The sequence below is a fragment of the Pinus tabuliformis genome, chromosome 3_2 (genome assembly GCF_031772625.1).
Source record: "Pinus tabuliformis cultivar Carrire ecotype Pingquan chromosome 3_2, CPIR1, whole genome shotgun sequence".
Classification (NCBI taxonomy): domain Eukaryota; kingdom Viridiplantae; phylum Streptophyta; class Pinopsida; order Pinales; family Pinaceae; genus Pinus; species Pinus tabuliformis.
The window spans coordinates 324,393,222-324,409,103 of record NC_142302.1 but is presented as its reverse complement, the minus strand read 5'-3'; the positions used below and the strand labels follow the sequence as shown (position 1 = coordinate 324,409,103).

At 38.7% G+C, this 15,882-nt stretch overlaps 1 protein-coding gene across 2 annotated transcripts in view; it reads right to left on the bottom strand.

Moving 5' to 3' along the window:
• Nucleotides 1-15,628, bottom strand: part of LOC149180832 (serine/threonine-protein kinase 12-like) — a 287,777-nt gene extending 272,149 nt beyond the window's left edge. The window contains exon 1 of one of the 2 annotated variants that reach the window (XM_089416312.1): nt 15,111-15,628. In XM_089416312.1, the coding sequence (XP_089272438.1) occupies nt 15,111-15,425 (315 nt within the window). In that variant the 5' untranslated portion in view covers nt 15,426-15,628. The remainder of the gene's footprint in view (nt 1-15,110) is intronic. The other variant, XM_089416313.1, reaches the window with a different exon arrangement.
• Nucleotides 15,629-15,882: the final 254 nt, after the last annotated feature.

Here is a 15,882-nt window from a genome sequence, read left to right as displayed (position 1 = left end):
CTACTCCTTTCACTTTGGTATTTAAATTCATCCTGACATTATTTCTGCACACATTTGTGCCACCTTCAAGCCATTGTCATGCGGACTCCTATCATTAAGTTTTGATGTAATTCAGTCCCATGAAAGTCAATCACACAGCTACACACAATCTTCTATTATTTCAAAGAGGAACCAAACAACTGTTTTTTCTAGTAGCTTATCTACAAGGTGGACATTTAAGCTGTTGTTTAATACTGCATTTTCTAGCTTAGAAGGATAGCCAATTTTACTAATTTTGATAGCACCACAATGAGAATCTTCATACATGGTCAGATGATAGGAATATTATTGTAAAAGCCTTTCCCTAATCAATGATAGGACGATTTGTTCCACAAATTTCACAACTGTGAAAGAAAACACCATTTTCATATGTACACCTCGCACAGTTCCACACTAAACTTGCCAGTGCACTTGAACCTCGGGTGATCCAATGAACTCAAATTTGGGGGTCTCACATATAGCACATACATATGGGCTTGTTGTAACTGAATTGTCATATGTGCAAGCTCGACACCTCCAAACCATGTTTATGGTTTCAATAAGTTGTTCTGAATCTACAACCCTCATGTCCTTAGGAAGCAGGAAGAACCATGAATTCAAATTGTTGTATAGCTGAGGCCCATGTGAGTAAAGAAAACCTGCTATAGTACCACACATGGGACCAGAGATAGGCAGCAGTGGACATAAGAAATATACAAAACTAATCTCCACTGAATAGATTGTTGAAACAATCACTCTATGCAGATTCTGGCAAAGGAAAGCTATAATTGATCTATACATTTCATAGTTGGTAATCAAAATGAAGCTCAAGGCAGCACTTCGCAGTACGGTTCCACTCCTCTACGTCTAAAATTTTAATTACATTTTCCTCAACCAGGGTCTTTCCATTACACTCAGATGACTCAAAAAGATAATCCCACATCTGCATAGGCTTCATTTCTTGTATGTTCTTCTTTAAAGACTTTGTGCGCTGGGGACCTGGCATTTTGTTACCTGGGCTGATAGAGCCACTCCTTCCATATGATCCAACCCTACCAATTGAATATCGCCTTGATAAGGTTCCCGACAAAGGCATGCTTTGGCTGCAGTACTTAGGCCTCAAAAAGCAGAATCCTTCTTGCATATACAAGAAATCATTGGTGTATTCATCAAACAGTGCAATTGCAGACACAACATATGCTAAACCCACCTGAAGGGCAGAATTTAACACCCACAAGAATCCATATGGGGGATACAAAGCCCTGTTATTTGCTATACGCTTTCTATATATATGAAGCTCTGTAGGTGGGTTCTCATAAACAGTCATTTATATTGTTTGTATTTTACTACAGATAGCGAGATTGAAATCTTGAGTTATTAGTATATTGAAAGCAGAGCAGAAACTTTACAAGACTTTGTCTGATAAAGAATAAGATTCTCATGCTACAACAAGGGAATATCTTGGTTTGTTTATCTGCTGCCTGCATGATATTTCATACACATCTATATGCATTCTCACCTACAAAATATAGAAATATTCCTTTCTAGCTCATGAAAAACAGTAGTTATCAATTTTGCAAAATCCAAGAGAAATCCATAAATTATGAATGTCGTTTACTAAATTTAAGGTAATCATCTGTAGTAGCTGAGATATCCTTTTTTCCTCTTTCATTGACTCGGACACCCCTCCTTAAGAAGTCTTTGGAGGTAATTCTGACAGTAGCTATTCCACAGTCTTGTCACTTTAAACTTGTCTTCAATGTAAAAACAAGATCCTCGTGATCGCCAGAGAAGAGTTTACTGGTAACAAAAACTTCATCCCGCTTTACAACTCCATTCTGAAAAGCCCCATTCAGAGCTTCTCCTAAAGCTGCCTCTGTACCGTAAATACTTGCAGTGTCAAAGTGTCGATAACCTACCTTGAAGGCAATAGCAACATCTCTGCGTAAATCATTTTTGTTAATATCAGGTTGATCTTCACCAAACAGTTTCATATCCAACATGACCAATAAAATATGCATAACTCACGGTGCAGTGCCATGATGCCATCCACTTTGGTGAATGTTCCCATACCACCCCCCCCCCGGACCATCGTTGGTGGCTATATATTTTATTGGCATACCATTGAAATTTATTCACTGGTGCGAATTACTACTTCAAAAAAGGTCGAGCTTCACCAGATAGCCTGCTCTTGGATAGCCTGCTTCTGCAAGACTGTCAGTACTCAAACCAGTGGAATCTTTGTGATGCTCGAGGAGCCAATCCGAAATATCCATATCTGAGCCTCAGTAGGAATGGTCCCCAAAAGCCAAAGGGGTTTCCAATTCGTTCCTTCACAACGCCACCCGTTGCTTCAATCATACATACAGATACATATTGATCTACTCTTCGGTGCCTCCTGCATGTTCACCCCAGACAGGAATGTAAGCACAACTGAAAAACTTATGAAAACCCTCGTCCCTTTTTGTTTGGTTGAGGAAGGGGTTCGACCCCGGGATCTTTGTAGATGAAAGACCCACTGTCAATGCACTTTACCCTTATACTTGGCTCAACTCTATCAAACTTGTCATAAACCAAATAATAAATAATTAATATAATTGTCAATTGAGAACTTGGAATTTTTAAATATTATAGTAAATAAAGTAGAGTATAATGCTATTTAATTTAAAATAGATTATATATATATGGGAATGTAGGGGTTTTGAGTAGTTAACCAACCAACAAAACCAACAAAAAACCAAAGGACAAAAAAAAAAAAGGAAATTTTAAATTTGTGGAGCTTAGGGGCTACTTTTCCGGGTAGGCTCAGGAGGTTCGTTACAACAGATGTAGTATTGGCTTAGCTCAGAGTAGCAGATAAACCAAAGTTGCACAGTAGTTGGTGGGCAGTGGTAGTTGTCAAAATGGTCAAACATTAGCAGCGTGTATGGGAGGATGTTACGAGACCATCTAGAACATCTTCCTCGCTAAGAGGGAGTGTTTGTTTTTTATGATTGGGTAGTGTTGTCACTTGAAGTGTACACCTAAGGCACAACGCTCAAAGTAGGGGTTGTCACTTTGATCCCTACTCACCCATTTAGACTCTCTCCTAGCTAAGTCAAGGAGGGTAGTCCCTAAAGGTGATGACAACATGTAGCATCAGGCAGGTGTCCTGGTCTCAACTTTGGTTAGAGAGGCTTAGAAACACAAGTGCTCCAAAACCCAGAAAAAGTTTCAAGAGAAAACACCTAGAGATGCCTCAATTAAGTTAATTAGTCAGTAATTAAATTTTCCCTAAGTCTAACTTAGAGAAAATTATTATTAACAGGAATTAATTGAGAAAAGTGAGATTTCTCTAGAAACTCACATGGATCGACTTAGAGATGATTAGAGTCATTGATGGGGATTCAATCATGGTCGTTGGTTCGCCAACGAGATATTATAAGAGAAGGTCAATGGGGTTGGAGATAGACAGACTTAATATACTTAAGGTTGAGTTCCATGGCAAAAATCGAGCTTCCCAGTTAAAGTGATTCAGCAAAGAAGAATTCGAGCTAGAGAAGGGACACAGAGTCAGTGAGGGGCAGAGACAGTGATTTCGTAGGAGATTCCAATTTCGAAGAGTCGGTTACAAGAGGGTCGAGTTTTCCTCAGTGAGGTTGTGCAAGGACTGTGCAGACAGCGTCAGAGGAAGAGTTCGATTCAACTAGTGTGAGGGTTGATTCAGTTGCTGGAGGCCGAGAGAAATTCCGAAGGGGCTAGAGAGTCATTCTCAGAGGTTGAGTTGGGCTGGACGACTTGATCAGAGCAGACTCTAGGCAGTGCATGTGAGGGACTACGCAACATTGGCGCAGAGGCTGACGCAGGGGTTTCCAGCAACCTAGTTTGTATCATATTTGGAGCTGGATCAGTATCGAGTGAGGCAAGATTTGTCCCACTAATTTTTGTGGCCAAAATTTCTTGTAGAGGATTGCCAATTTTGGGCATCCATATTGTACTCAAAATTCAACTGTTGCATAATAATAAAACCCTCATATGTTGCACCGATTTTCCCACATTGGGTTTTTCTGAGGACAATTGTCCAAAAATAACAATGTTATATTTTTGTGTGTGTCCTCTATATTTCTTAGTTTCCAGCATTTTATTTTCCACAACATTTTTATTGTAAAGAAATTGTAGTGTGATTAATTTGTCATTTTTTCGTAACAAAATAAACTACATAATTTAATCAGTTAGAAGAATTAATTCCAGTTGTTGCATTTCAAGGAAAATTTCACAAATCACTCATCATTTTCCCAATTTAACTTGCACTAGAAGACAAGAAACCCATCCTTCCACTTTTGCACATCAGTTAACTTCTTGATAACTCGTCCTAACTTTTAGGAACTCATCCTAAATTATAGGAACTTGTCCTAATTTGTAGGGAATAATCCTAAATCTTAGGAATTCATCCTAACTTATAGGAATTAGCTCCTAACTTATAGAAATTGATTCCTAACTTATAGGAATTTGAGCATGCTAAGGAAGAACTCATTGAGGTCCCTTCGATTAATGCACAAATCAAGGAACCTTTCTCACTACTATTTTCAACAAAGTGTTCTTCAATCATGAGACTTCTTTCCATGCACTTACAACTGGGGCAAGCATCTTGTCATGATCCTCCTCCTCTTTCTTCAACTCTTGCTTCTAAGTTGACATCTACTACATGCTAGATTTTGTAGATCATAACTGACTTCTCTTCAGCACCATCAAGGCATACTTCAAACTCGTTGACCTACTAGCTCCCTCTAGGCTCAGATTTCATCTAGTACAATATCTCTCAACTAAATTCATGATTTAGAGAAAGTCCTCTTGTCACACACTTTGCTTCGTTCTTCCATTTCTTCCATTTGCTGCCAAAACCTTGGCAACCTTTACTATGTACCTGCAATCCTCACTAGGAGGCGATGGAAGAACAATTATAACCAAGCAAAGGATATACAGACAAGAGACTAATTAATAGTAAAAACCAAAGAAGAGAAATATAAAATACTTATCTTTTGAGGATTATAGGGAAATGTCAGCTCCCTCTTGATCTTAGCTTCCTTGCATCTATTTTGCAACTTTATCATCCTCATCCTCATCATCAGCATGATGTTATTCCCTCCTTGCTAGGGTTAGGGTTTCTTCTTTCAGCGGAAACGTCAACCTCCAATACGTGAGATATAGTTCTAGGGTTTTTGTACAAACCCTAGACCTCTCTATATCATTTTTTCTTCAAAACATATCTAGGGTTTTTCCTTTTCTTATGGAAAACATCTAGCTAGAGTTCTATCTTCAAACCCTAGAGCTTCATTAAGATTAATCTAGGGTTTACAAACCCTAACCTTTCCTAACTCCTTTTGAAAGATCAACAGTCTTTGTAATGGACCAATTTCTCCTTCCATATCTCGCCAAATAGTCATGGATATACTATGCTTATTAAGGATCTCAAAAAATGTGTGATATCTTTCTGAGGAGAGCATACTACTTTGCAAATATATTTTCAGCTCATCATTGAATTTTGACTTGTTCAACCCAAGAGTTTATTAAGTTCTGCATATAACTCATCTTACTTTTGGGTTTATCAAAGTTGAAAAGAGAATTCAGCCTCTTTGTAATATTCAACGTACTCTTTCTTCAAAAATGTGCTAGTGACAGTGATCTTGTGCCTTGAGGTGTAAAGAATAGGTTTCTGGATTACATACACATAAATATCTTATTCAATACATCTTTCTAGGAGTCCTACTTCTCAACATATTCAGAAATACAAAGCAATACAGAGAACTTCAAGACTTTAATATATATGAATCACTTTAGATTGTCAAATACTCTTGGCATCAGTACAGGAATTTCACATGGTGCTATTACCCGATATATATAATATGAGAGAAAGACTTTCTTCGAGCCTTATTATGTTGACATTGCAGCATGTCTTATTCAATGCAGTTATCCTTATAATTGTGCAACATATCACTGAGTATATAGCATCATAGACTTGCATCTTCAGAGCTTTATTGAACTCATATAGATTACTGAATTCAATCCTAGCATTTTCTTATGAATTCATAATGGATTCTTTAAGGTGTGTTGAAACCCCAAAAATCGGGTCTACAACAAGGGGGATACCCACCCGGTCCAAACCTTGGTTAGCAACTCCTTTTCCGTTTGGTATAGTGGGTCCGACTGGGGATATGGGACCAATTTCCCAATATATGTGTGTGTGTGTTGAGAATTGATATTTCTTTCCTAATGATTCCTAAGTAAAATGCTTTTTATTCTAAATCTGATCTAACAACATGCAATTGTATTCTAATAAACAGAAATATCTAATTCTAAACTAACCCGGGATGTAATCTTTCCGTTATGCGATCTAAAATGATTTTAAATAACAGTTGGTAATAAAGATCATTCAACTGCTATGAGAAAAGAATTCCATAAAGATAAACCATTTCGTATAAAAAGTTAGACGAATCAGTTGTGAAAAAACATATCGCATAATAAGCTACTCATATATTAAGCATAAATAAATAGCTATCACAGTACAAAAGTGCCAAATGATAACTCAAGCATTTACGCATTCATATATAAATAACTGAACATGAATATCACCATAACACATAAGCAGAAATAGTTAAGAGATAAAAGTACCATTTATAACTAGTTCTACTCATGAACTTCAAGCAATAATGATCTATCTCTTCTTAATCCAACATCCACTAAGAGTACAAAAGTGCAACATCAGTAGTAGATATTAAACGCAGATATCAATAAATCATGTTCCATTCATTCATCAAAACCTCCTCGGAGGGTGCAAAAGTGCATGTTCTAAAGACAAGTTTTTGATAAATTTCTGGACCCTTCTCTAAATGCATGAATAGGGTTTAAATACTACTAACTAAATCTAAAAATAATTTATTACAAAAATATAGGATGCGGTTTAAATGACTGTCCTCATTTCAGGCAAAAATAAAGCAAAATTAAAACTAACACTGAACCTAAAACTAAAACTAATAACTAACTATCTATGTATCTGTTCCTTGTAGTCGCAAGCGTTCAGCATTTGCTTGAGGAGAGTTGGTTGGCCGACTTCCGACTTTAGTTGTCCTGCGAAAACGGAATCGATAAGAGCTGGCGCTATCTTCTCGACAGAATTGACAACACATTTGAGAGTCATGCACTCACTGTGTGGTTTTACCAAGTACGTCCAGTAAGAATCCCAATTCAACTTGGTTAACCTTTTGATTGACTCTGCCCTTTCTTGAGCCTTTTGTCTCCAGCTTGTTTGTAGATGTTGTACATTTGGTAGATATTTACATACTATTTGAAGATAAATACCACTGGTTTTGAGTCTCAGTTTTACCTTCCGTCTTTAGCACTTTTTTTTACAAATTTCTGAGCTTACAGGCGACTAAGCAATTAGAGGCTTTCCATCTCGGGGGGTTTTCCCTGGCGATGCGCAACTAGGCGCTAATCGCGCATCGGAAACTACCTCTGTTTCACGATCCGGGCTTCCCTGGTGTGATTTTCGCCTCTTGCGCACTTTTTGTTAAAGGATATAAAGATTAAATTTTGTGGAAAGAACGACTTATACGTTCTTGGTTCTGAGCTTTAAATTCTCTATACGTGATATCAGCATTATCTAGTACCCATTTAACCATGTCCGTGTATGGAAGAATTTTGGGCCTCGCCGCTATCCTGTGCAAGAACGAACATGCTAGATCTGTAATAGACGCCTCAGAAAACCCGTGTGAGCCTGCAATAGCCGTAACCTCCATTACCTTGGGATCTTCTTTCTCAAGTAAACTATACATGCCTTCCGAAGTAGTAATACCGGCATCTTCAAGTGGTGTCTGTGTACAAGGGCGTCATCTCTTTATCTTCAGAACTGGGAGCTTTACCCTTCTTTCCCATAATATCTTGAACTCTACTATGTATACTTCTCTGTTCTTCGATCCTGCAGTTTACAAATGAGGTGAGAATGATGATAAGAAAAAGGTGACGGGAAAGCTTTAAATGTGGAAAACATATAAAATATACCACCTTACGTGAAATGGCTCCTTGATAAGATCAAAACCATATTTTATTAATGATTGCCAACTAACTCATTAATTAACATTAACGCGCATAATTGGGCCTCGGTTTATGAAAAAAAAGCTTTCTCGAACAACAAGCCCTGCAGATCTGCGATAAGGCGATTTTGCGATTTGCTTCGCAATATCACAGATCGCAATATCGCAAATCCGCTGCGTGTGGTAATCATCCGTCAATGTGTTTTCTGCGAAATGCAATTCACAAGATGCGCCATCGCATATCGGCGTTTAAGGCATTTCAGCGTAAGTGATGTTTGAGGCATGCGATGCGATGAGGGTCTTTTGATGCATGATTTCACATCGCAATTTCGCACTTTTAGAATTTCGCTTGTAAGAAGGCTTCCATTACCCTTTTTGCGACGCGACGCGTTTTAAGGAATGATTTTATTCTAACTTATCACAAAACTTAAGTCTTTTTAGATTTTTTGAGGGTATTCTCCTACGTTTATGATAGCAAGTTTTATTGAAAAAGGAAATACAAGCATTAATCGATTTTTAAAATTTTTGAATAAGGGTCCCCACTTATTTAGTATTAGTGATAAAACTAAATAAGAAGGGGGGTTGTTGCTAGCCACAACAGGGTGATAACAGATCAAACTAAGATCTCTATCCTATTATTTCAACCGAGCATATTTGATGTCAAAGCTTATTTGGCGATCACTTCCTTTCAAAATAAATACTTTGATTATTGCAGGTAAATTGAGCGATGATACATATCTCTTATTTCAAGCATGAAATTGCTTTGCTGGTCTCTTTGTACTTTCCAGGTCACACACATCTCATGTGATTATATGGAAACAATCTTTAGACAGAGATACTTTGAAGTGCCACTAGTTTGAACTCTCAGGAGATTAAGGAACTTCGGCTTTTTCAATCTAAAGATGACTCAACTCATTTGATCTTCTTCAAGAGGTAGTATAACAAAGGTGTGACATTTTTGGACATGTTAGCCTTTTGGATTTATATCAATGCAAGATGTCAAAAACAATGTGGCTTCTACTTCAAAAATACAATGGCAACATCTTTCACAGATCTGATATGTCATACTTCAAATGCATATGGCTCACATATTACTCTTGTGACTTTGTCTTGCCACAATTCAAATTGTGATAGTATCATTACCCTTATAAAATACTTTTATGCTTCTGACTTCTTTAATTGTAATTGCCCTTTGGGAGATAGATTAGACCTTTTACACAATTTTATGTTCCTAACATCAAGCTTCAGACTTTTGACAGACTTCTGCTAGTCTTTTTGCAAGATCTCATACTCGTAATCACTGTAACGTGCTTTGCATGGAAGCAATGAGTTTTTCTTGGAACCAATATGTTTTGCATAGCCATAACGGATTTTCAAGATAGCATTTTGCTTTGAATTAGAAGGCAACATGGTTAACTAGCATTACAAATCATTTATTACATCTCAAAGGAATGTAATCAAACCAGGTCTTGGACAGTGAGAATTTGATCTCCAACCATTCTTTGACTGACTTATTGAGGCATTTAGAGTTATACTTCAAGATTTAAGACTTCTAAGCATTTTGTCAATGATCCTAATGACCCTTTCAACTTCTTGTAACATTTTGAGGCTTTTGGTCTTTTTGTTGCAAATAATTTTTGAGGTTGCTTCATCCATTCTCTGAGGCTCTCAGTCCTTTACATAGATATTTAGTATACTTGTGAAGACAACACCAGTTTATGCTCACAACTTCACCTTGTAAGCAATGTATGCTTTAATGAATATGTCTTATGAAGCAATAATCAAAAGAATTACATGCCAAAAAAAAAATTGTACACTGACAATGATATTTCGAGTTGAAGTATTATTGCTTCTAACATTAGTCCTGAGACCTTCGTACTGGTCTTTAAGTTTTGGCCTTACAGTAACATGTTCTAGGCCTTCCGAGGTTCTTCTGAGATAGATTCTGAGGCCTTCCAAATTCAGCCTCCTGAAACCATATCAAATCTCTAAGGAATTTTTGGATTTCTGAGGTATTGACTAAGGCTTTTCTCGGCCTAATGAACTAAGACATTGATCCTTTTCAAGCATACTTTGACTTTAAGAATGAATATCGGTCTTTTTTGCATCAGAGGAAGTACCTCTCATCTGGCCAATGAGTTGGGAAAAGTGGATAGGGACCATAGCACCACAGATGGACGCATTGTGTACTACCGTACTCCCTATGTCTAGGATGCATGGCATTGACAACTTGATCTGGGATCAAGTCTGATTGAGGTTCTACCCCTGGACTAACTTCGGTCAGTGGAGAGTGGCAAGGTCTTGTGACTCACTCTCGATTGATTCTTCTTCATTATTACATCAGTACATGATGACAGGATGGCATGATGATAGATGGACTGCCAGGTGGAATTCTCCCTAGTTGAGAGGGAGTGTTAAAATTGGCAACTAGGGCCAAATTCCACTTTGGACAGCTCATTTGATGGAGATGATTATTGCATTGAATTCCTCTTTTCGAGAGGACCAAAATCAACCTAAAGATCATTAAATTTGGATAAGCATAAATGTGTTTTTGAATTTATGCCCACACATATGCAAATTGTCAAGGTCGGCCACATCATCATGTAGGCTCATGAAGCCCAAGATCCATGTCTCTTCATCCTCAACGACTTGTATAAATATAAGAGACCTCAAACCTCATTTGGATCATTTCATCTCACACATTCTTCTCTCTTCATCTAGTTGGTTCGTACAACTTATTGGGCATCTCTTTTCCTCACATGTGTGGCAACAGAAGGATGAATTGTAAGATGAATTACAGGACCAAAATTTCAAAGTCTGTTGCAGGGTTGACCAACGTTGACCAGTTATGTTTTGACCACATTTGACTATGATTTTTGTGTCAAATTTTCATTTTTGGCATGCCGCATTTATTGGCACATTGTTAAAATTGGCAACTTGGGCCAAACTCCATGTGGGTCATCTCATTTATGGCAGTTGATATTTTTCTTGGATCCCTCAAAGGTGTAGGATTGATCTAAAGATCATCCGATTCCAATAAGTATTCATGGAGTTATGAATTTATTTGTGTTATAAGACAATTCGTCAAGGTCAGCTAGCAACCAAATAAACCCCACATGCGCTTAACGTTTTAGTATAAGAGGAGATGACTTCAGAGTCATTTCCCACACAACTTCTCTCTTGATTTCTCTCCACTTGTCTTGGGTTTTACTGTGAGATAAATCTAGGAGGAAGTAGCCCTAACGCAGTCCTAAGGAGGATGATCTAGCTCTCAACGCAGTTATGGAGGAGAGATCTAAATGCTGTCCTAAAGGGATCATGACACCTAGCCGCAGTCAAGGAAGTCTATCTACGTTGTTGTCTAAGGAAGACCCACACACACAATCCCTAACCGCAGTCAAGGAGGGTTAGGTGCCCTAGATAATGAGTGATGACTCAGCCATCCCATACGCTGTCCTAACCAGGCTGTCTAAAGCCTACCACAATCAGATTAAGAAGGCCGAGGAGATTCTGGACAGCGTGATATTAAGGAGGTCGAGCAATGGATGTATTTGAGGACTGTTCTCTCGTGTAACAGGCCGAGTAAAGGGATGACTAGGCCGCAGCTAAGGCAGCATTCCAGCGAGGGTTTGAAGGACTGTCTCAAGGCCATTTCAGGTAACCGAATTATTGGAAGGAGGGCCGTGAAGCTTTGCTAGAGGGCCGAGGCTAGAAGAGACTGTTTAGAGGTGGGCAAACCCTTAACCAGGTTGTTGCAAATCTATGGAAGCTTGTTGTGAGGGCAGGTCGTGGACCTTGTAAGGACTAGAACCGCCCAGGATTATTGTGAAGGGTCACATCCCCACAAGGAAGGGCAGTTGCATCACCTTGGAGCAAATCTAGGCGGAAAAGAAGGCTGGCAAAGGGACTGTGATATGCCCTAACCAGGCCTAGTTTGCAGCAAACTAATCAGACCTCAAAACAGTGAGTTAAGGTATGTTGTCTATGACACTTCTTGTAGGTGTTGGATCCTAGATGAGGATCAGTTTGGACCAGATTGTTGGGCAGTCAGTGGAGGCCAAATTGGTGGTTGTTCATAATGGTATGATACATGGGACAGCAACAACAGCAAGGGTGCCTGTTGGAGCAAGGTAAATGGGATAGCTAGGTAATAGAGCTTGGTGCAGCAAGCTATCTTAGGAGCAGTTGTCACTAACAATGGGACAGCAATGCTAGTAGCCATGACAGCATGATAGCAGCAATGTTACAATGATGGCTTGGTTCAACAGTGCTAAACATTGGAACAGCATGTGTGACAACAAGGTACAGCAGTGCTAAACATTGGGATAAGCAGTGTGACAGCATGGTGCAACAATGGCACATGAGACAGCAAGCACATGATGCAGTACAATGATGGGTACAGTCATGATTAGTGAAGCATGATGAGATGCAGCATAGTGATGATGGGTGCAGCGTGGTGCAGCACGGTGAGGTGCAGCATGATGACGAGGTGCAGCACAACGATAGGTGAAGGAGTCACCTTGGAGAATCGGTTGAAGCAGAATGTCTTCGACTGATTTCCTGTATCATCTTCTTAGAGATGATCTATGCTCTTATCTAGATAAGTCAAAGTGTTGACTTTTGTTGTAAATGTACTATCTCTCTCTCTCTCTGTTGAACTATTGAAGAACATATAAGAAGAAGTGATCAAGGGTTTCCCCACAATGGGGTTTGTCCTTGACTAGCGCCACATCTTGCGTCCTCTTGTCTTGGCTTGTCTTCTGCGATTTATGTTTATGTTCTATCCACAGTTTACTTTAATGCTGATGTGATTGCTAATCTAGAAAATATATTGAGCTAACTGTGAAAATTGAAATAAATTGCTCTAAGCATAGAACATACCTAAAATTAACACATAGGAACCGACGCATTCTATTGACTTTGACCGCGGAGTTGATTGTAGAAGTTGACTAAGTTTGACTAAGTTTGACTCTTGTTTTCAACACTGTTTTGGGTTGACTTTGACCACCTTAGAAGGTCGAGTTTGACTGGGTATGACCGAGCTGCATAGAGGATGATTTGTTGTTGCGTTGACCTATGTTGACTTTCTTGTTATGGCAAAATTTGATTGTTGTTGACTGCAGATTTGGCAGGGATGTTTTGACTGTGATTTGGAAAGTCAGTTTTGACTTTTGTACTCTCTCTCTGTGCTAAACATTTGATATAATAAGAAGAAGAATTGCTCAAGGGTTTTCCCCTCGCATTTGCCAAATCTTGTGTCCTCTTGTCTTGGCTTGTCTTCTGCATTTTATTATTCATGTTCTACCTACAGTTGTTGTCAATGTGATTGCTATTGGAAATTGTCATTGCGCTGCTTAAAGGACATTGAAGTAATTGTGATAAGCATAGAACATACCATTGTTATCTAAAATTAACAAGGTCTCCTAAAAAAATAGGAATTTCCCTATTTTCATGCGCACTTCCCAAGGGAATTTCCATCTCCAATAATTCACACAAGTCTCCTTGGCTCCTTTCTCTCACAAGCTCGTACTCAATAATAATACAAAGAGTGTCTTCGTTTCTCCTTTTAATGCAATTCAAATGCCCAAATTTAGTGAATTTCCAATTAAGGAGTTTGTTTTTGTGATTAATTGAGTTAGCATGAGTTAACTGCTCACGCAACTCGCCCTATCTCTTGAGACTAACCACTCATTCTTCTCCTCAATCAAATCACACTAGAAGACCAAGAAACTCGACCTTCCACTTGAACACATTAGTTAACTGCATCATAGCTCATCCCAATTTTTAGGGACACTCCTAAATTTTAGGAACTTGAGCATGCACAAGAAGGAAGTCAACTTTGACTCCTTGAATTAAGGCACAAACCAAGGAATCAATTTCTCGCTACATTTCAACATTGCAATGTATCTATCTAAACTTAGATGAATATGTAAGTGGCCGACGGGAAGCTGAAAGAGTTCCTTGTAACTCTTATTTTGCAAGTTTTGTAGCGTAAAAGAGTCAAAGAAAAGGCTCTTGAAATTTTGGAGGTCCGTGGCTTTGTAATTTCAAAGTCTGCGTGTAAATGGCCAGCTTTAATACAGCAATAAGTGGATCCCGGTAGATGATTGGTTTTGTGTTTGTTGGAACTCTCTCGTGATTGAATTGTGAGTTCAATGTTTAATGAAGTCTAGTTAATCGGCTCTCTGGTGAAATACATGCTCTCTCATTCCAGCAACTTCATATTAATTTTGTTTCATTAATTATAATCAATCTTTTTTATTTCATTTCTACATTTATAAGACAGAAAACCCTTAAAATTAAACAACTTCAAAATAAATCCAGTTACCAGTAACGTGACATTGAGGATTTGCCACTAACGGTGGGAACCCGTCTTAGTCGGGCAAAGCATTGACTTTGGCAGTGGGATTATATCTCCCATCAACAGAAGGAAAAATGTCGTTAAAAAATCTTTGGGAAGAAAAAGAATAAAATGCAAATATTAAACTCCCAACATTCACGAGAATTGAAAGGCACTTCTTGATTTTCCTGACAACAAATTTTAAACAATACGATTTTAATCGTATAAGCAGCAATATTTTCCTGTTTGTAGATGATCACTAAAATGCAGTTGCCTTGTTTTTCTACAGATTTTTAGCTCCCATGTAGGCTGATTTGGCTTTTTAGCGGCCGAAGATCACGGTTTAAATGTGATTCCATGCATAATAGGACCCCAAATTCTCCTTGTGGCTTGGCAGGTCCACAGCAGCTGTTTACACATTTTGCATTTGTACAATGTACTATGACAGGCAGCCATGGTCTTAGGTTTGTTTTGAACTATACGTTTAGTTAATTGAACTGTAATTAGAATAAGGCGTTGGAATTTCACAGGATTCATTTTCACAATTCATATTGAACAGAGTTGTAACTCATTCCAGATCTTATTCTTGATAAGGATTGGGGCGTTCAAAAGCACAACGGATCCATAGAAGTGGAAAAATAGTATTATTTGAAATATGAAAGTGGAAGAATAGAAGTGGGTACCGTGCTGCCCCATCGATCTTGGTGATTGACGTTGGCTCCTCTGCTGAGAAGTAGAGCGACCACATCCTTACGACCCTCACAAGCGGCCACATGAAGGGCAGTCCGGCGATCGAAATCCGCCGAGTTGACATCTGCTCCTGAGTCAAGAAAAGCCTCTATGGCCGCAACATCCCCTCCATTGGCCAGATAAAGAAGCTGCATGCTCTCTTCCGACATTTCTCTCTCTCCGTCTTCGTCTATCCTCTCCTCTCGCTCCGGCGCCATTGACGACTGTCGCCCCAAAACGAACTTGGATTTCTTCTTCTCCATGGCCATTTCCTCCTTGCCGATGCAGGGATCCAACACCAACAACAAGCGATTCAATTCACAGTCTTCTCTCGTTCACTTTAGCACTTGTGCAGAAGAAAAAATACCATAACCTTGTCGGCCCTCTTTGCTTTCTTTAGTTCCATTATTTTATTGCTTTCGTGGTCAACTAACAGGCTCTCTCCGTTTGAGGTTACAGTTGTTGGGGGCAGCACTCATGTTCTTCCATCAGGGGTTAAATTTCACCGATTTTAATAGTTGTTACTTTAACTAATTGTTATTTAGTTTATCGGGGTTAAATTTTCCCTGATTTTAATAGTTGTTACTTTAATTAAGTGTTATTAGGCCGATAGGCCTTCCTTTGAAACAAACTTTTCGTCGTCCTTTTCATTGCCAGGTTGACACGTAGCGTGGAATTTGGGTCTATTCTCAGGTTGACACATGGCCAGGTACATTTTCAAGTTGA